A 21392-nucleotide genomic window follows, 5' to 3' on the forward strand; every position below is an offset into this window, starting at 1 on the left:
TTCATTCATTGAAGCATGCAACCCATCAGCATCATTCATTGAGCTCTTTTCTTCTTAGTGGTATAGTTTGCAAAAGTATCAAAGTCCTGCTGTACAGTCCCTATCCTTGGGTTGGTGAGGACGATGAGAGACCAGCTAGGAAAGCATTGGAATCGTTGAATCAGGAGCTGATAAAGGTCTGGAATCTGAGTTTTGTTAGTTGGGCTGGGATGGGTATTGTTACAGCAGCCCTTGATGATGTAGAGGCTATAGGGTTTGAAGCACAGTTTCATTAAGGACACCAAGGTTCCAAGTCGTTCAGCTGGAGTGTGTGTCTGGGAAGAGGGAGTGAGATCAATATGCAGGGTAGGCACAAACTGAAGACTCTGGAAATTGCTGCTAATTTGAAGACTGGATCAGAGAGATGGTGGAAAGGTCTCACTGGGTGTGTTTGTACAAAATGATCCCATGTGGCCAAGGGGCAGTGCAGCTAAGAAAGAGAGAGTCCAGGATTGACCCCTGGCCAAACTAGCAGCCTTGAAACTAATAAGAAATGCTTTCAGTCCTACTGATACATGGCTGAGATAATGTTAGTGGAGTGGCAAAATTTGATTCTCTGTCTTGGCAGTTGTTATAAGTAATTTAGAAAATTGCTGCGTATGGAATTTATAATTTAGAGATGGAGTCTGCCGAATATTAACTAGATTGCTTTTTATTTTGATTGTGTTTGCATAATTGTATATTGACTATCAGGTTACTTCTGGTGTGACTTCACTTGAATCTTTTGAAGATTTTGCAGTAAGAGGAATTTCCTTTGTAGAGTGTATTCGCCTGCTAACTATTCCTTTATTCCATTTGCACATTCAAAGCTTCAGGCTAGAACAGAATAAAACCTCCTTGCGATAGAATTCAAATGAAGGGACAGTGATGTGCGGCTGTCAAGTTTGGATGAAGCTTGGCTGTTTTGTGCTGGGCCTGAAGAGATCTCTAATCTGGAGCAGAGGGTGAGACACTTGCTCCAAATGGTCATGATGCCAAGGCTTTGATTGAGTGGAATGTAACATCGGCACTCGTTTCAGAGCTTGATGTTTTTTAACCTGTCTCAAACAGCTGAAAAGTGTGCATCACGTTGGACTGTGAAGCCTACCTGCAGTCATCCCTTTTTACTTGTTCAGCCTCCCTTGTCCTAGATACTGTCATCATTAGAGAACTTTTAAGGTTTTTATATAAATCAAACAGTAGAGAAAATGACTAGCTGTGGTACTGAGTTGTGCAGGCTAGAAGAAAACCAGGTTAATATATTGTCTAAAGGGCGTACTGATCCCATCTTTTTATTTCAGAATTCATTGTTTAAAATTATTTGCAAATTTGCTTTTCTTAATTTAGTTGAAGTATGTATAATTTTCATTTTTTTTTCCTCATGCTTTTGATTTGAACCTAACAGGATAGACTATTGGCCTTCAGATGAGTAGGTTAGAAAGAGGCGAGAAATCAGCAAGAACTTCCCGCTGGCCCATTGCTACAGTGACTGTGCTGGAAAGAGTGTCCAGGTGAGGACAGCAATGAGCTCAACTTGGATGCTTTCCTGAATTGATATAGCCTTCTGAGATGAGTGATCATAATATGATAGAATTTTACATTGTCTTTGAACATGAAAAAGTTCAGTCTGAAAAGTGTGTTACACTTGAATAAGGGAAAACATGGGGCACAAGTTGTCTGTATTTGATTGGGAAATACATTCAAAGGTATGGCTGCATGTAGGCAGTGGGAAGTCTTATTACATTATTGCGTATAGTTGCTGTAAGCCATATAATAATTCTGTGTTCTTTTGAGGTGCTCAAACTGTTAAGCTCAAGCACTCTGACGAAGGAGCTTGAGGGTTACATAGGAATTTTTAAAAAAGGACAGCAACGTGAATACTTGAGTGGTGTCAGTCAGAATGACCTGGGGGTGAACAGTAGGATAAATACCCGAGGGGGGGGGTTCAGTCAGTGACCCTGGGGATGAACAGTAGGATAAGTACCTGAGATGGGGGGGTTCAGTGAGTGTGACCCTGGGGGCGAACAACAGGATAAATACCTGTAGAGTGACTTTGGGGGCAAACAGTAGGATAAATATCTGAGTAGTGGGGTCAGAGTGGCCCTGGGGGTGAACAACAGGATAATTACCTGAGGAGGGGGGGGTCAGTCACAGTGAACCTGGGGTTGGAGTGGCCTTTTTGGGGAAAGCAACAGCAGCAGCCATATCAGTGGCCCTATGACTGGCTGTGTTGTACAGTAGGGAGGGTCAAAGTGAAGGCGAGCTGTAGTAAAAGAGGACTCCATAGACAGAGGCACAGTTTTTAAAAAATTTGTTCATGGGATGAAGGTGTCTCTGGTTAGGCCAGCATTTATTGCCAACCCATTTGCCCAAGTTCAACCACTTGTTGTGGGTCTGGAATCACATGTAGGCCAAACTAAGTGAGGATGGCAGATTTCTTCCCTAAAGGACATTAGTGAACCAGGTGTGTTTTTTTTGACAATTGACTATGGATTATTGGTGGTCATTAGATTCTTAATTCCAGATTTTTATTGAATTTGAATTTCACCATCTGCCATGACAGGATTTGAACCTGGGTCCCCAGAACATGAGCTGGGAATCTGGACTAACAATCCAGTGATAACACTACTAAGCTATCGCCTCTCCTTCAGATAGCTGTTTCTTTGGCTACAAGTGACACTCCAGGATGGTCTATAGTCTTCCTGGTATCAGGTTTAAGGATGTCTCTGAGCGGGAACAGGACAATTTGAAAAGGACAAGTGAACAGCCAGAAGCTATGATCCATTGCCGTACTACAGAGGAATCTCCATTATCCAAATGAGATGAGCGGGCACTATTTCTGTTTAGATAATTGATTGATTATTCGGTTAATTAACTTAATGCTTTTCCTCTGGGGCTCGGAGTTTTCCGTTACGTCTAATCCCTGCTCAGGAGATGAGGCAGCAGCACGCCATGTGAGAGTCTGCCCCCACCACCCCCCCCCCCCCATCCTGTCCAACACTTCCCCCACCCTTGCCAGCCCCGCAACCCCATCCAACACTGTCCCCAACTGTCGCAACCCTGTCCAACACCGACACCCCACCCACAGTCTGACCCCCAACCACTCGCCATACCAGTTCTGACCCCTCTGCTCGGGCAGCTGGACTGGACACCAACAGTAAGACTGCTGTCTTTTGGTGGATGAGTCTCGAAATAGTGCGCACGCGCACACACGCACACAACGTTTTACTGCAACATTTTGACAGGTTCCGCTTTCCCCCTGTACAGGACAATGTTGGAGAGATTATCAGGGGAAGGTGGGGTTTAGGATGCACCCCTGTGTAGAGCTCCAGGGAAAGTGTGGGGGAAGGGGGTGGGAAGTCAGTCATTTGAAGACTGTCTCTGGGCTCCCATTGATGTCCAGGACAGTTTTTGGCAGCATTTCAGTAAGCCAAGTTCACTTTTAATCATTGCCAACAAAAGACGTGATCAATGTTTGAAACACATCTTTGAGGTCATGTTTCTATCAGGTCCTTGAGATCATCTTTGGATAATCCAAAATTCGGATAATTGATATTCGGATAACTGAGGTTCCTCTGTTATGACATAGGCAGAAAGAAGGATGACCACCTGCAAAGGGAGTTCAGGAAGGTAGAAAGTTGAAAAGCAAGATCCCGAGGGTTGTAGTCTTGAGATGTCTCACTGGCACTTGGCACAGGGAATATAGGAATATAGTAGGGGGGAGGGCTTTTAGTATGTGGGTCCTTGGGATGTCTCTTGGGGCAGGTGGGACCTGTACAAGAAGGATAGACTGTCCCTAAACTGGAGGGACACCAGTATCATGGCAAGGAGATTTGCTTCTGCCACTCGGGATGGTTTAAACAAGTATGGCAGAATGGTGGGAACCAGAGCAGAAGATCAGCAAGTAAAATGACCAAGGAGGTGTCAGTGACTAAGGCCCTAGGAACAGACAAAGAGGTTACTGAACACAGCAGGACTGGCGGTCTGAGATGTATTTGTTTTAATGCAATAAGTATGGCAAGTAAGACCAGATAGATTTAGCCCTTGGATTAGATTAGATTAGATTACCCACAGTGTGGGAACAGGACCTTCGGCCCAACAAGTCCACACCGACCCGCCGAAGCGCAACCCACCCATACCCCTACACCTAACACTACGGGCAGATTAGTGCATATAGCTATGATGTGGCTGTTAGAGAGACAAGACCGGCAGCTTAATGTTGGGGATTTAGATGTTTCAGGTGAGATTGAGGGATGTACAAGAGGTGGCGGAGTCGCGTCACTGATAAGCAAGAATCTTGCAGCTGTACTGAGGGAGGACACCCTGGTCACATCCAGCAAGGCATTATGGTTAGAGCTCAGGAAAGGAAGGTGCAATTAATTTGATGGGGTCGTACTACAGGCCTCCCAACAGCCAGCGGGTGGGAAAGGAACAGATATGTGGACAGATTATGGAAAAATTTACAGCAACAGGATTGTTGTGGTGAGTGATTTTAACTTGTATTGACTGGGACCCGGTTAGTGCCAGGAAGTTGGATGGGGGTGAACCTAGGTGTGTCCAGGAGGGTTTTTGAAACAATATTTGAACAGTCCAACTAGGGAAGGGGCCATATTGACCTGGGATTGGGGAATGAGCCCGGCCAGGGAACCAAAGTTTTTCAGTGGGGGAGCATTTCAGGAGCAGTGACCGTCATTCTGTAAGTTTTAAATTACTTAGGGATAAGGATAAGAGTGGTCCTTTGGTGCAAGTATGAGACTGTAGGGATGTTCACGACCACAATATCAGGCAGGAACATATGAATGTAGATTGGGGGCAGCAATTTGAGGTAAATCTACATCTGGCATGGGGGAGTCTTTTCAAGGCCAGTTGATTAGAGTTCAGGGCCAGCATACTTCTGTGGAAATGAAGGAGAAGGATGGCAAGATATGGGAACCTTGGATGGCAAGAGAAATTGAGGACTGTCAAAAAGAAAAAGGAGGCCTATGCGAGGTTTAGGAAACAGAAGACCCAGCCTTTGAGGACAGGACAGAACATAACAAAAGCAGCAAAGAATTCAAACAAGGAATTAGGAGGGCTAAAAGGGGCCATGAAATCTTGGGCAAACAGGATTAAGGAAAATCCCAAGATGTGTTATAGCTGTATATACAGAACAAGAGGGTAGCTGGGGAAAGGGTAGATCCACACAAGGACAAAGGAGGGAATTTATGCATGGATCCAGAGGGAATGGGCGAGGTCCTTAATGAATACTTTGGATCGGTATTCACAAAGGAGAAGAGTACAGTGGATTATGAATCTCTGAAGGAGTATGTTGATATTCTCGGGCATGTCAATGTATAAAACGAGGAATTGTTGGGTATTTTGAATCGTACTAAGGAAGACAAATCCCTAGGATCTGATGGAATCTATCCCAGAATGCTGAGGGAGGCAGGTGAGGAAATTGTTGGGTCTTGTAAGAAATCTTGTTTCCTCTTTAGTTATATGAGAGGTCTCAGAAGACTGAAGGATTGTTGCCAACATTGATCCTTTGTTTAAGAAGAGCAATGGGATAATCCAGGAGACTATATGCTGGTGAACCTTACATCAGTGGTTGGGAAAATATTGGAGAAGGTTCTTAAGGATAGGATTGACTCATGTTTGGAAGAATATAGCCTGTTCAGTGATACACTGTATGGCTTTGTGTGGGGAAGAGCGAGACTCAAACTTGATTGAGTATTTTGAGGAAGTGACAAAGATGATTGATGTGGGCAGGGTGATAGATGGATTATATGTACCTTTGCAAGGCCTTTGCCAAGGTGTCTCATGGCAGGCTGATACAGAAGAGGAACTCTCATGGGATTTGCAGTGAGCTGGTAAGATGGATACAGAACTGGATCCGTCAGAGACCGAGAATAGTGAGGGAAGGGGGCTTTTCTGACTGGAGATTTGTGATCTGTGCTGGATCCCCTGTGGTTTGTAGTTTATCTCAATGATCTGGAGGAGAATGTAGGTGGCCAGATTAGTAAATTGTAAATGATGCAAAGATTGGGAGAGCTGCTGATAGTGAGAAGAATTGCCAGAGGATACGGCAGGGCAGAGATAGACTGGAGACTTGGGCAGAGAATTGGCAGGTGGAGTTTAATTCCAACAAATGCGAGGTGATGCATTTTGGAAGATCTAGTGCAGGAGGGAAGCATGAAGTAAATGGCAGAACCCTTTGTACGTCAACATACAGATGGGTCTAGGCGTGTGCATCTACTGTTCACTGCAAGTGGTAACACAGTGGATAAGGTGATCAAGAAGGCACGTAACATGCTTTCCTTCATCAATCAGTGCACTGTGTCAAAATTGGCAAGTATTGTTGCAGCTGTATAGAACTTTTGTGTAAGTTCAAGTTACCGCACCACCAGAAGGGTGTGAAGACTTTGGAGAAGGTACAGAGAAGTTTTACCAGGGTGTTGCTTGCTTTGGGCGGTGTTAGCTAAGTGGAGAGATGGGACAAACTTGGTCTGCCTTCACTTGAATGTTAAGAGTCTGAGATCCGATTGAAATTTACAAAATAATGAGGCATGGGATAGCTGGAGTCTTTTTCCCAGCATGGAAATGTCACTTACTTGGGGGCATAAATTAAGATGAAAGGGGGGGGGGTGAGTTTAGAGGAGATGTGAGAAGCCAGTTTTTTTTAAAATGCAGAGTAGGAGAAGTTCCTGGAATGCACTGCCACAGGAGGTGGGAGAGGCAGGTACAATAGCAATACTTAAGAGGCATCTTGACAGATTTATGAAGAGCAAGGTTTGTGAAGGTTGAGGTTTAGGGTGTAGGTTTGCTCGCTGAGCTGTAGGTTTGATATCCAGACATTTCATTACCTGGCTAGATAATATCTTCAGTGGCAACTTCCAAGTGAAGCAAAGCTGTTGTCTCCTGCTTTCTATTTATATCTTTCTCCTGGATTTCCTGGGGTTTGTGGTGATGTCATTTCCTGTTCGTTTTCTGAGGGGTTGATAGATGGCATCTAGATCTATGTGTTTGTTTATAGCGTTGTGGTTGGAGTGCCAGGCCTCTAGGAATTCTCTGGCATGTCTTTGCTTAGCCTGTCCCAGGATAGATGTGTTGTCCCAGTCGAATTCTAGTAGCACACAAACCCACCAACACACTCAAACAAAAACTAACAAACTTAAAAGACCCAGTACATCCCATGGACAAAACCAACGTCATCTACAAAATTCCATGCAAGGACTGCCACAAACACTACATAGGACAAACAGGAAGAAAGTTAGCCACCAGGATACACGAACGCCAGCTAGCCACAAAAAGACATGACCCTCTCTCCCTCGTAGCCCTACACATGGATGAAAAAAACCACCACTTCGACTGGGACAACACATCTATCCTGGGACAGGCTAAGCAAAGACGTGCCAGAGAATTCCTAGAGGCCTGGCACTCCAAACACAACGCTATAAACAAACACATAGATCTAGATGCCATCTATCAACCCCTCAGAAAATGAACAGGAAATGACATCACCACAAACCCCAGGAACCCCATCCAGAAGAAAGATATAAATAGAAAGCAGGAGACAACAGCTTCGCTTCACTTGGAGGTTGCCACTGATGATGTTACCTCGCCAGGTAATGAAACGTCTGGATATCAAACCTACAGCTCAGCGAGCAAACCTACACATGTATGAAGAGGTAGGGAATGTTGGGATAGAGACAAAAGGTTTTTAGTTTAGACAGACATCTTGTGTCGTGTGCAGTCTTGGTGGACTGAAGGGCATGTTCCGGTTTTACTGTTCTTTGCTGTTATCACCGATATTGAAATGTTCAGTCAACCTGGGTCAGGCTGTATGGGCTGAGTGGCCTACTCCCTCTCCATGGCCTTGTGCTCCTTGGCTAGGTTCACACATGGGGATCATTGCTGGGTCCAGGTGCCTTGCCCAGGCTCTTATACTTTGAGAGGAGGAGGGAGAAATTAAACCATCTCAAGATGAATGTTAGATGTTCAAGATGTTTTTCTTTAACATGCCTACTCGTTTTTAATTTCTTGTGATTTGATGATTTGGAAAACACAAAAAAAGTTGGGTTTCAAATCAACTGACAATTAAGGTGCCAGTGTGTGTCTCTTCAGCACAATTTGCATAAAGATCTCACGAATTAGTGTAGGTGGCAGCATTTGCAAGATTTGTGTGCACCCAGTGAAGAATAAGTAGACTTTTATTTTGAACAGGTTGTTTTCCCACCTAGAATATAGTTTCACCTTTCTGCACTGTTGGAATGGCCTGTGCTACCAACAGCATGATGTGCCTGGGGGTATGTGTTGGTAGCTGGAATGCTGGTTCAGTGGCTTCAAGTGGCCTGTCAGCCAACTTGCTCCATTGGACTGTGAGCCAGAAATCCTGATGCTCTGATGTAAATTGCATCTATGTTTCCGGGCCAGGAAGATCTGCAATTTATTCTCCTTGTTAAAGTTAGCTGCCAGTTGTGCTGATGTAAGTGCAGCTTTGGGCAGTGTTAGAAAGGTGGGAACTGCAGGTGATGGGAGGTTGACCTGTGGTTTCTGTGTCCTTTGTTCGCTAAGAATATTCAAGTCTAAAAAAAGTGCACTAAAGAACTGGATCTTTTGTATTTTATCTTGGAAAATTTATTGTACCACAATAGAAAACATTCACAAACATGGCAAGCTACTGTTTTCAATACTGTCAAACAGTCATGGTGAAAGAGACTGGCAGCAATGATATGGAGGTTCTGCTGTTGGACTGGGGTGGGCAAAGTTTAAAAAAAAATCACACAACTAGTGCTTCCAAATAAACCTGTTGGATTATGAGCTAGTGTTGTGTCTTTTGCAGCAAGGCCAAATAATTTTTCACATCAAGCCACATTTCTGTTTGGTTCTGTCCAGACAATCTCTGCTTTGTTGTGCGCAGCACCACTTCCTGTTGATCCCCCCCCCACATCAATGAACAGCTACATATCTGCACCTGTGGAACAACAAAAAAAGCCCTCTCTGGGATTCTGTGGGATTCTGTTCATTTGAAGGACAGTTCCTCGCACTAACACCTGAGCCAAAGTCGCCTATTCTTTTATTTGACTCCAGGACTTTGTCATGGCCACACTCTCTCCCTTCAATACTCTCTTCATTTGCTATAGTAACGTGGCTTTTCACAAGTCCTCACTATAAATGCTAAAGGTGGAGCTGTATGCCATCTGTGAGAGCAGCATCAGCTGAATATGATGATCAGTTGTTTACCACAAATCAAGTCTCTTGTGTTCATGGCATTAACCTTAAAATTCATAGAAGTTTTACAGTTCAGTGAGAAATCAATCAAGCTACTCCTGTGAGCTCTGTGGAATTTTCCACCTTCAAATACCAATCCTATTCCTTTACAAAGGAAGAAAATGAGTACCTTGGTTGATAGCTGCTAAATGGGATTTTTCACTGGTGCCTCGATTCCTTTGTAGCACTATTCAATCCTGTGCACCACTCAAGATAACCCCACCTTCCCAGGCATTCAGCCCGTCCCAGATCTCCTGTTTTGTCCCCTGCCATTTGTCTAGCAAACGTGCTCGTTGCATTAAAGCATTTTGTTAATGATGTAAACTGACACCCATTGCAACACACTTTTTCTTGACCCATCGCTATGCTTTTAAAGCTAAATGATTTGGATGTGAGCATAAGAGGTACAGTTAGTAAGTTTGCAGATGACACCAAAATTGGAGGTGTAGTGGACAGCGAAGAGGGTTACCTCAGATTGCAACAGGATCTGGACCAGTGGGCTGAGAAGTGGCAGATGGAGTTTAATTCAGATAAATGTGAGGTGCTGCATTTTGGGAAAGCAAATCTTAGCAGGACTTCTACACTTAATGGTAAGGTCCTGGGGAGTGTTGCTGAACAAAGAGACCTTGGAGTGCAGGTTCATAGCTCCTTGAAAGTGGAGTCGCAGGTCGATAGGATAGTGAAGAAGGTGTTTGGTATGCTTTCCTTTATTGGTCAGAGTATTGAGTACAGGTGTTGGGAGGTTATCTTGCAGCTGTACAGGACATTGGTTAGGCCACTGTTGGAATATTGTGTGCAATTCTGGTCTCCTTCCTATTGGAAAGAAGTTGTGAAACTTGAAAGGGTTCAGAAAAGATTTACAAGGATGTTGCCAGGGTTGGAGGATCTGAGCTACAGGGAGAGGCTGAACAGGATGGGGCTGTTTTTCCTGGAGCATTGGAGGCTGAGGGGTGATCTTATAGAGGTTTACAAAATTATGAGGGGCATGGATAGGATAAATAGACAAAGTCTTTCCCTGGGTTTGGGGAGTGCAGAACTAGAGGGCCTAGGTTTAGGGTGAGAGGGGAAAGATACAAAAGAGACGTAAGGGACAACATTTTCACGCAGAGGGTGGTATGTGTATGGAATGAGCTGCCAGAGGATGTGGTGGAGGCTGGTACAATTGCAACATTTAAGAGGCATTTGGATGGGTCTATGAATAGGAAGGGTTTGGAGGGATATGGGCCGGGTGCTGGCAGGTGGGACTAGATTGGGTTGGAATATCTGGTTGGCATGGACGGGTTGGACTGAAGGGTCTGTTTCCATACTGTGTACATCTCAATGACTCTGTCTCTAATTGAATTGTGAAACTTGTTACTAACCAATCCCATTGCCTACTTTGTTTCTAGAGGAAGCCAATTCAGAATAGTGAGCACTGGCTTCCTCCAAGTGCTGTCATCAAGTCAGAGGACCCTGTTTTACCAGAGGAGTGATGGAGAGGAATCCAGTGCTACTTCCAAGACATGAAGAGAGTCAAGAAGTTTCAACAGTAAAAGCATTGGTGCCAGTTGCCTTGTTAGGACAGGGATTTCAGATTGAGAGATCTGAGTGACATAAGCACTTGCCCTGAGAATTCTTTTCAGTGTACATCCATTTCAGGGAGCTAGAGCAAATGGGTAAAAGAAACAGGCTGCTAATAGAGTTGTCTTGCTGGAGTGCACACATCCGGCTCCTTCCACACCATTGTATTGGCCCTTTCACTGGCTGATTGCAGGGTCCCTCAGGATTATTATAAAATGGAAACTGCAGCATAGAGCTGAAGTGGAAACTCTGCAGATGTCAGTGGTACCTGGAGATTGTGCTGTGTTAAGATGAATGTATGAGCATTAAATTGTGAGTAATGGTCACAGGCTTATCTCACTATGTACTTGCATGGATCTGGAACTAATGCATAAATTTTAAATGTAACATATGCTAAACTGCACAGTGACCAAATCCAGTGAAAACTTTATTCAGCCTGAAATGAAACCAGCGATCGTCAACCATACCCGAGTGCAAATTGGCCATGTAGTGGATTGTTGAGGGATAATATTCCTGATGACCAGAAACTATTTATAACCTGTCTTTTGATGGGAGGGAGGGGGAGGGTCTTTTATTTGGAGTTGAAGTTGTTCAAATCTTGACTGTTCGGATTTCCTGTTTTTGGAATTAGGTTGAATTTAAATGTGCTCTTCTTTGAGACATTAGGTTCAGTCAGTACAGGTGTCCTCCCCTCTTCCTCTCACACGTGATCCCTGTTTTAGAGAGGGGAAAAGCAACCAGCACCTCCCTCCAAAAGGCCTACAGACAACAGTTTTTTCTTCTTCACTACATCTCACCTATGTATTTGCCTCTTCAATTGCTCAAATGAGCCTCTGATTGTAAATTTCAATGAGTTCTGCACATTATCACTGAGTAAAAGGACACGTTATGGTGCTTTCCTTGCTCATGTGTGCTGAAAGGGAACCCAAGTTCTGTTCCTAAGGCATCCTGTGCATAGGAGCAGCCATTGGCCCATGAAAAGCTTCCTCTTCTGTCATAGGTGCAAATTTGCTGGCTGCTATTGGCCTTGACTTGAGACTGGGTCTGGAGAGACTTTCATGGGTAGGAATGAGCATCCCAAAGCCTTTAGACCTGCAGCCTCTGTCAATCTCTCAAATGTGACGGGTTAGTCAAGGACAGAATTGGGATGGTCACTGTGGTCAAATGGCCTGAATTCTCAATGTGTACACTGGCAAATATTTAACCACCTTTATAGAGAAGAGCATCTCCGGTGTGCTATAGTTTCTAAGATTCCATTTCTCTGCTTCCTTATTACAAGAGTGTTTCCTTATCGAGCTCAACCCACAAAATCACAGGCTGTCAAAAGAAGATTAATGTGTAGGTGGAACGAGAAGGTAGAAAATAGATTGCATATTTTTAAACTCGCTCAGGTGTTGCAGAGTTAAATTTTAGTCATCCTCATTTTTAAATTAGGAATGATTAGCATTTTATTATTCAGTGTGAATTAATTCTGGACAACACCTTTTGACTTGAATTTCACAGCTTCTATTATGCGCTGCTGACCACTTCTGAAATCTTTTTCTTCCCCCACCACCCACTTGCTTTCCCATCCCACCCACCCTGAATTTATGAAAATGCTTTGTGCCTAATATTTCATCTCTGCATGTACATCACAGAACAGTTTGTCAGGTTGTGCTACTGCTGTGAAAGGGCTGGCACTGAGTGAAAGGCTGCTGTTCATTAAATTGTAGACTGCTTTGAAGATGCCATCTGTGGCACTATTCCGGTGTGTGTCATCCTTCCATTTTGGAGTATGTAATAGACATCCTTTACATTATAGCAAATACTATGTGATCAGTTTGCATCTTAAAAATTGAGAAGTTTATGGATAATTATAAACTGTTGCCATCAGCGCTTGATTGATTGATTAAATTAGGTTCCCTACAGTATGGAAACAGGCCCTTCGGCCCAACAAGTCCCTCCAAAGTGTAACCCCTCCAAACCCATTCCCCTTCCTTATATTTACCCCTGACTAATGCACCCTATACTATGGGTAATTTAGCATGGCCAATTCACCGACCTGCACATCTTTGGACTGTGGGAGTAAACCGGAGCACCCGGAGGAAATCCACGCAGACACGGGGAGAACGTGCAAACTCCACACAGACAGTCGCCTGAGGCTAGAATCAAACCTGGGTCTCTGGTGCTATGAGGTAGCAGTGCTAACCACTGAGCCACCGTTCCGCCCCAAATGATCTTTGTTCATAAATCTGGCCAAAATGCAGCTGCGACCAGCTCTAGAGCATTGACTGTGGAAACCCTAATCTGTGTTTGCCCTGTTAAAGTGTTTGAAGGTGGAAACAGGTGCAAGGTTTGGGCTATCAGAGGGAAGAAAAATCAGTGGCGAAGGGAGCACTGACAATAGTACTTTTAAAAATGGCATTTTTCAAAAGCCCCGCCAGCACAAAGCTTCTACTTCCTAACTCATTGCATCGTTCACAGATTTTTTTTTTACCTTGCTATTTCTCCTTGCCCCTCATGACCTTAAAAATACTTGAATATAAGTGGATGAACTCAAGAAATTTAGCTTGCTTATTTAGATTTATGCTCCCAGATTGGTCTGTAAGACTCAATACAATGTGTCCTAGCTGTGATCTGTATATTTTAGTACTTGAGATATGATCACACTTTGAAGACTGTTTTAGATGTTTGCTTTTGGCTCCTCCCTGCCTGCTTCTGAATATACACACCATATGAGGGAGTCTGAAGTCCAACATCCCTGTTAGTTGAATTTAGCTGGGCCAGCAGTTGGCAATTCCACTCTGATCAATATTGCAGCTGGACATGAACAGAGCACCCCCCCAACTCCTCCCAGTAACTGATGTTGGCACTGCATATGTGGACAGAGTTGGGTTCCAATGTGATATGGCAATAGCTTCCCAACCCTTGCTCGTCAGCCTTGGCTAAATGCTTGTGACACATTAAGGTTGTGTAGAGCCATCACTGGCTGCAGTCACCTTGCAGGTGTTCTGTGGGGCATAGCCTGAGAATTAGGGCCAGACCGTTCAGGAGAGCTGTTAGGAAGAACTTCAACACACAAAGGTTGGTAAATATGAGTCGTACACCACTGAAACAGACCCTTTGGCTATTATTTGATGCTATTTTGAGGTACAATAAGGATAAAAATAAGCTCAACTTCAGTTCAAATTGGGGTCTCACGTACAGCTTCAGGGCTTCTGCAAGGTATTCCGGTCCTTGAGGAGTTCTGCTCAGGAACATCATTGGTGCCAATGCCCCAGCAGACCCTGGCTCTGCTGCCACTATCTCGCCAGCACTGCCAGGAGTCCCTGCTCTGGGCCTCTCACCACCAGGAGTCCCTGCTCTGGGCCCTACAGCTGCCTAGAGTCCCTGCTCCAGAGCGGGGTATTCATTCTGAGACATTAACTTGCTGCAGACATTTGAATTTGAGATCTAGTAAATAGTGCTGTTTTGCAGATGTTTGAGATACATAAGTTTTTACTTCTGAGAGTTGATTTCTGTACAAATCAGATTCCCTATTTTTTCAATTTGATACACATTTGTAGCAAAACGACTTTTATTTTTAATATATTTTCTCGATGGCTTCATGATGTAGCATTAATGCTATAGTGCATCTCCTGATTAACACCAATTGAAATGATTTCATGGAAATGAATTGCATCTTAGAATTAATCCAATTTTGTCTCCCTCCACCTGCTAAATCTTTCTGTGAATTTCTAATCATTTTCTGGCACAGTGGAATGCTGCTTGGACCGAGGCAAGCGTGCAATCACATTTCAGGTCAGAAATGATTAGGTGCCAATAGTTACATAACTAATTTGTCCAGTAACCTATTTACACTTGAAATTCTTCACAATAAGAAAATTACAGAAGGCAAAGTAAACAGTGGTCAAGTTAGTTGTTCCTCCAATAAATCTTTATCTGCAGCTTCACTTTACCTTTAACCAAGCAATTATAGATCAACAGCTTACATTTATATAGTGTCTTCAATGGGCACAAAGATTGCTACTGTCAAAGGAAGGGCTGCACAGTACTTGACCTGGAGTAGCATATCAGGGTCATTTGCTGTCATGCTAGAGGAGGTTACAGCTGTCGAGGGCGGTGAGGGTAAGATTAGAAATGAAGATAGCTGTTGTTATATGGAGGCATTGCCAGGTAGGGAGCCAGTGTAAGTCAGCAAACTTCAGCATTAGGAAAAGGACAGTGGAATTTTGGCTGAGCTGAAGTTTACATCTTATGAAAGCAGTTTTCTAATTGGCAGCAACAGTGAAGCCTAGGAAAAATTCCTCAAACAGCAGTGGGACTGGACTGGGGATAAAAATAGTGAATAAAAGATGACAAAGATTTGAAATGTTAGCCTGAGTCTCCATGTGCTCTCTGGAAAATGTAAAGGATCCTATCCCGAGAGAAAGCAGGTATTGTGGCCAATACTTGATTCTCACCGCAAATCACAGAAGCAAGTAATCAATGGGTTCTTGTGATGTAGTGGTAGTGTCCCTACTTCTAAGCCGGGAGACCAGGGTTCAAGACCAACCTTGATCATTTCTGATCAGGTTGATTAAGGAAATATGCCAAAAAAGTCATCTTGTGCGAGCTTGTTATCTAGTTTGACCGCTGCTTTACAATGTGGCTGTACTTGACATTTACTATCAGTGAAGAGCTTTGGAAGTTTTCTAAAGTTGTCTTAGAAATGCAAACCTTTACGAGTTTTGAGAAGACTTGTAACTCGGGTTATGGTTCTGGATGTAGGTTTGCTCACTGAGCTGGAAGGTTCATTTTCAGATGTTTCGTCACCCTAATAGGTAACTACTTTAGTGAGCCTCTGGGCAAAGCACTAAGTAGTCTGACTACCCAGACTCCTTGGCATGATGGTAGCCCACAAACCCACCAACACCCTAAAACAGCAGCTAATGAATTTGAAAGGCCCTATACAGACAAGAAGCGAAACTAATGTCATTTACAAAATACCGTGCAAGGACTGTAACAAGCACTACATTGGACAAACAGGCAGGAAGCTAGCCACCAGGATACATGAACATCAACTAGCTACAAAACAACATGACCCTCTCTCACTAGTATCCTTACATACAGATAAGGAAGGACACTACTTTGACTGGGACAACACATCCATCCTAGGACAAGCCAAACAGCCATACATGAGAATTCCTAGAAGCATGGCATTCCAACTGGAACTCTATCAACAAACACATTGAGTTAGACCCCATCTCACCACCCCCTGAGAGAGCGAGAGAGATAGAAAAGGAAATGACATCACCAACCCAAACATATAAATAGAAAGCAGGGATTATCAGCAGTGCTTCGCCTGGAGGCCTACTGAAGGTGTTACCTAGTAGGGTGACAAAACCTGGAAATGAATCTTCCAGCTCAGCGAGCAAACCTACATCCATGCAAACCTTTCTCACAACGATGTACTGAGAGTGCGAAGGAGAGAGACTGATGGAAATGCTGCTGTGCACAGCCGGGAAGGGGGGTGGATGTCTGAAGGGAGAGAGAGCAATCTTAACTATCCAGGAGATTGCTTGTCTCAGTTACAAAGCCATTGCAGTTCCCATTGAGTGAGCTCTAGTCTTCCAGTGAGAAAAGCAAATTGCATCAGGTCCCATGGTTAGGCAATGAGAGAGGCTGCAAGTGGTGAAGGTGTGTTGCTGAAGTTGACTGGGTGCTGTTGTTGTCAAGAGCATAAGCAATAGAAGCAGGAGATTGGTTATTGAATATGGGTGTGTGTGTGTGTGTGTGTGTGTAGCACAATTGCGAAATTTGTAGACGACACAAAGCCTGGCTGTGGAGAGGATAGCTGTAAGCTCCAAAATAATTTCAATAAGTTAAGGGAATGAAAGAGGCAGATGGAGTTTAACACTGATAAGTGTGAACTAATGTATAAACCATAGGAGGGTCAAACAGTAAAATATAATACACAGTAAATGGGAATGTATTGAGATGAATAGCTGAAGTGAGAGATCTTGCCATGTGAGTGCCCAGGTCCCTGAAGGTAGCAGTACAGGTAGGTAAGGTTGTTAAGAGGCATATGGAATGTTCTCTGTCATTGGTAGAGGTATAGAATACAAAAGTAAGGATATGATGATGAAACTGTAGAAGATACTGATGAGGTCCCAACTGATTATTGTGTGCTGTTCTGGTCATGTTACAGGAAGGAAGACATAGTTGTTGTGGAGAGAATGCAAAGAACATTTTACTTAAATGTTGCCAGGGCTGGAGAGCTCTCACTGTGAGGTGAGATGGGAGAGACTGGGTGTTGTTTTCCTTGTAACAGACAAGGCTGAGGGGCAACATGATTGAGATATACAGAATCATGAGGGATAGATAGAGAGCGAGCAGACAGGAGGGAGCTGTTTCCCTTGGCAGAATGTTCAAAAACCAGGGGTCATCGTTTCAAGCTAAGTGACAGAAAGATTAGAGTGGATTAGAGTAAAAATTTTTACCTGGGGTTCACTGCCCAGGTTGTTGGAGGCAGAGACTCCAAACTCTTTCAAAAGTACCGGGATCTGCACCTTCAGTGCTGTAAGCTGCAGGGCTATGGGCCGTGTGCAGGAAGATGGGATTAGAAAGGGCATCTGGGTGTCTTTTTGGGTCAGCATGAATAAGATGGGCCAAATGGCTTCCCTTTGTGCTTTGTGATTTCTCTGATTTGAATTGGCGGCAGCAGTAGCCAAGTTTGGTTGGTGACCATCAGGCTGACTGCTCATCCTTCATGGATGTCCCTCTGGGTCAACCTGCAATTTGTTTTGGTGTAAAAGTCATTTCTCTTTTGGTTGCACCTCATACCCTCTGGTTGTAGGACCTGACTGAAAATAAAAGCTTCATGCTGTCAGCTTCCAGACCGGAGAAGGATCGTGACTGATTTAACCCCACGTGTTCAGTAACAGTAAAGTGACCTGAAGTTAGAGGGGGAAATATCAGACTACTGGCTTGAGCTTCACTGTAATTGATTACGACTCTGATCTGCAAGTAATTTATTGCTGTTTGATCATGGCTTATTGAAAAGGTATATCTGTATGGCATTGCCTTTCCTTAGAAAGTCACCCTTTGAAATTAAATGATCTGTGTTTCTGTCACCACAACAGTACTGAACAAATAGGGCACTTCCCACACACTCCCATGCTCGTAATTCTATCATTCCTTGGACTTCTCCGGCCTTTCCACATGCGACTCTTCCCCTCCCACCTTGTTGTCAAATCCATGTCTTGTTTTTTTTCCCCCAAGTTATTTTGCCAATTACACCTTGACTGATAAAGTTGCATGCCACGCTAAGTCGTTTTGGACTTGCTTTGCAGTAGTCAGAGTGTTGGTGTGATTCACACAAATGCATGTGCTGCTGAGATCTCCATCTGAGCCAGTTATGGTCACCGTTACAGTTAAGTTGTAATCAGCAATTGTTTGTGAAAAAGTGTTTTGCCTCAGCACCCTGCAACATCTTAATTTAGCAACACCCACAAATGGAAATTCACTGAGGTGATGGACAAATCTGAATATTCAGTCTATGAAGTGGTCAGAATGAGTAATCTATTTTTAAGTTACTTTCAATTTCCTTGTTGCCAAGTTAATGTTACAGGGTGTGATACTGTTTTGTAGCTTTATGCATCAGTGTGATTTTTATTTAAATTGGATATGCTTTGCTTTTTTTCTTGCTGTGCTAATTTGCATTCCTGATGAAATCCTTCAACTTTTACACCTGCTTTTAGTAATCTCTAGAAAGTATTACAGAGCTGTTGTCTTATTTTAATTCTAAGTTTTAATACCTGCTTCTGTTAATAGCCTTAAAGTATTAAGAGTGTTATGTAGCAGCATGTCATGTGCTGTTAGCTGATATTCTGTTCCCTATCTATATGCAGGTGAAGGTAATGACTGATAAGGATCTGTTAGCTGTGGCGTGTGAACAGTTCCTGGGGAAAAGTGTACAGGAGACCAAGAGTGTGGTGTTACAAACCCTCGAAGGACACCTCCGAGCGATTCTGGGTAATTGATGGACCCGAGTTTGTTAAATTTTCTTGCCACAAGCCTGCTCCTCTCTACCTCCACCCTGAAAATAAGGGGATTTGTCCATGTCATAAGCAATGCAGCCCGTATCATTTATAGACTCTGCATAGGTGTCAGTGTGATTAGTAAGCATTGGCTGGTGTGTCATTACTTAAAGAGACTGTTTCCTCTTAAAGAGCACTCTATAGAGACTAAGGCTGCTTGCATGTTCCTTCTCACAGTCAGGCCCTGCTCCTTTCCCAACTTGGTTTTTTTAAAGATTCTTTACTTTACAAAAGTGTAACACTGAGTACATACTTCCCTGTGTTTGACCACATCTTCCCACTACTCCAGTCCATGCCTCAGTTGGGGAAACGGGGTTTGGGGGTGCAGCTGTAGGTGAATGGGTTGTACCAACAACTGCATTGTCAGAGCCATGTTTCACATATTTGGATGTACGTGGACTTTAAAGTTGATCTAACTTCACACTATATCTCCGATTTCAATCTCTAATTTGTCAGTTGTGGTTTAGTTGCTAGCACTCTCATCTCAGCGTATCAAAGATCTGAGTTCAAGTTCCAGTACAGGGCTCAAACATGAAAGGTGAGGCTTGGTCTGGCACAGTACTGAGGCTGTGCTGTTCTGATGGTACTGTCTTTCAGATGCAGGCATAATCTAAGAATCCATTTGCCTGCTCATGTGAATGTAAAAGATCCCATGGTGTTTTTTTAAAAGAACAGGGGACTTTCCCCCGCCACCTGGGCAATATATATCCCTCAGTCAATACCACAGAACGTTATCTGCTCGTTATCTCTCACTGTGGGAGTTTTAGTGTGTAAAGTGGTTGACATATTTCCCTACATTACAATCTTGGTTACGCAAGGGTTTGAGAAACCAGTGATCATGTGAAGATACACTTTCTTGTCCACACTTGTGTCCTTCACTAGATATTGCAATGAATTTGCTTTGTTCCAGCTTAGTTATGCCCATCACCTTGGGGATTGGTTAGTTCAGTTGTCACCTCCTGACTGAGGTCACCATGTAGGTCCCACATTCTCAACCTCACCGGAGGTGAGTTGACCCTCTGATTAAGCCACCACCAGATGTCTCTTGCTGATGAGAGAGCGGTTCTATGGTCCTCTGGCACTACAGAATCTTTACCTTTACACTCAGAGTTAGTTTCCTTGCAGTGAGCAGTTACGTAGAAACGTGGAATTAGTTACAGGAGTAGTCTGTTTGGACCTTGAAACTTGCACCACCATTCAATGTGATCTTGACTGATGTCCCAGCTAAAAGACACTCCCTTCATCTATCAAAATGCTAGTAGTCCTTGGGCAAAATGTCACTGCCTGCAGGGTTGTAGTGGCCAATTTTCTGAAATAGTGCAGAGTTCTCTCAGCACTGGATTTGCATACCACAGACATCAACCTTGTGGGGTCAGGGTTCACATGTCAATAAACTTACAAAAAAAACTCCTCTCTGCAAGCAGTGAAAGAATGGATTTTAAATTAAATTCAAAGGTCAGCTGTGGATCATATGTCCAACAGATATTAATAATAAAACATCTCAACCATTAATTCCTCACTTTAAAATATGTTTCCACCTCAACAGAATTAATAATACTAACTTTGGTAACGTATTTCTCATTTTTCTGATCATCTCTTCCATTGTTATAAAGTATTTTTCACAATTTCAGCCCATTCCAAAATACTTTAAAAACAGTGAAGTCGTTTGAACTGTTGTAATGCATAAATTGCAGCAGCCAATTTGCTTATAGCAGAATCCCACAATGAACAGACGAGCTGTTTTTGGATGAGGGATAAATATTGGTTTAAAGGCACCAGGGAGCATTTGCTGTTCTTCAGACTTGAACCATGTTTTGAAGAGCTGCCCGTGCAGGCATGGCCTCAGTGATGCTTCAACTGAGACCAGACCACCAACAAAGTGGCACTCCTTTAACAGGGCAATAAATGTGCCTGCCTGAAATTTGTCCTCTAAGTCATGAATGGGATTTGAACCCGTAACCTTCTGGATTAGAGAAAGTATGCAACCTTCTAAGCCACAACTGAGAGAAATTACTTTGTCTTGCTTTTCCTTTGACCTTTATTCAAATTCCAAATCCAACAAATTCAGTTTCTGCCGAGTCCTCGTTTTTCATGTGTTTATACATTAACTAATTGCTTGACTGGTTTAAACTTGCACTCCCCATGTTTCTGCATTCCAGAAACCATATCCAAGCTAATTTAGTTGACAATCTTGGTTAGTGGGGCAAATCAGATAACTGAAAGAATATTTAATTCCTGTCTCTGTTACAATAGGATTAGGTCAGACTTCATCCTTGTTCTGAATAATATGTCAAATTGGTGCTTGTTATGCAGATGGGTTTTTATGGTTATTTGGAGTGGAGAGATGGCTTGAGGGATGTCATGTCTGTTTCACTAGAACAAATTTAAAGCTGGATATTTTGTTATCGCTGAAAGCCTAGAGGACTCCATGGCTGGCGCTCTGCTCTGGTTACTCATTGGGTTGCTGAGAATTGCAGAGACGTCTGGGTGATGTCTCATCACCTG

At 43.4% G+C, this 21392-nt stretch overlaps 1 protein-coding gene across 4 annotated transcripts in view; it reads left to right on the forward strand.

The window, feature by feature from the left end:
- Positions 1 to 21392, forward strand: part of LOC140491621 (flotillin-2) — a 97878-nt gene that overhangs the window by 52315 nt on the left and 24171 nt on the right. For 3 of the 4 annotated variants that reach the window (XM_072590071.1, XM_072590070.1, XM_072590072.1), the window contains one exon: positions 18699 to 18822. In XM_072590071.1, coding sequence (XP_072446172.1) covers positions 18699 to 18822 — 124 coding nt within the window. Of the gene's footprint in view, positions 1 to 1423; positions 1530 to 18698; positions 18823 to 21392 lie in introns of all 4 variants that reach the window. The other variant, XM_072590073.1, reaches the window with a different exon arrangement.

Source organism: Chiloscyllium punctatum, chromosome 19 (assembly GCF_047496795.1).
Source record: "Chiloscyllium punctatum isolate Juve2018m chromosome 19, sChiPun1.3, whole genome shotgun sequence".
NCBI lineage: Eukaryota > Metazoa > Chordata > Chondrichthyes > Orectolobiformes > Hemiscylliidae > Chiloscyllium > Chiloscyllium punctatum.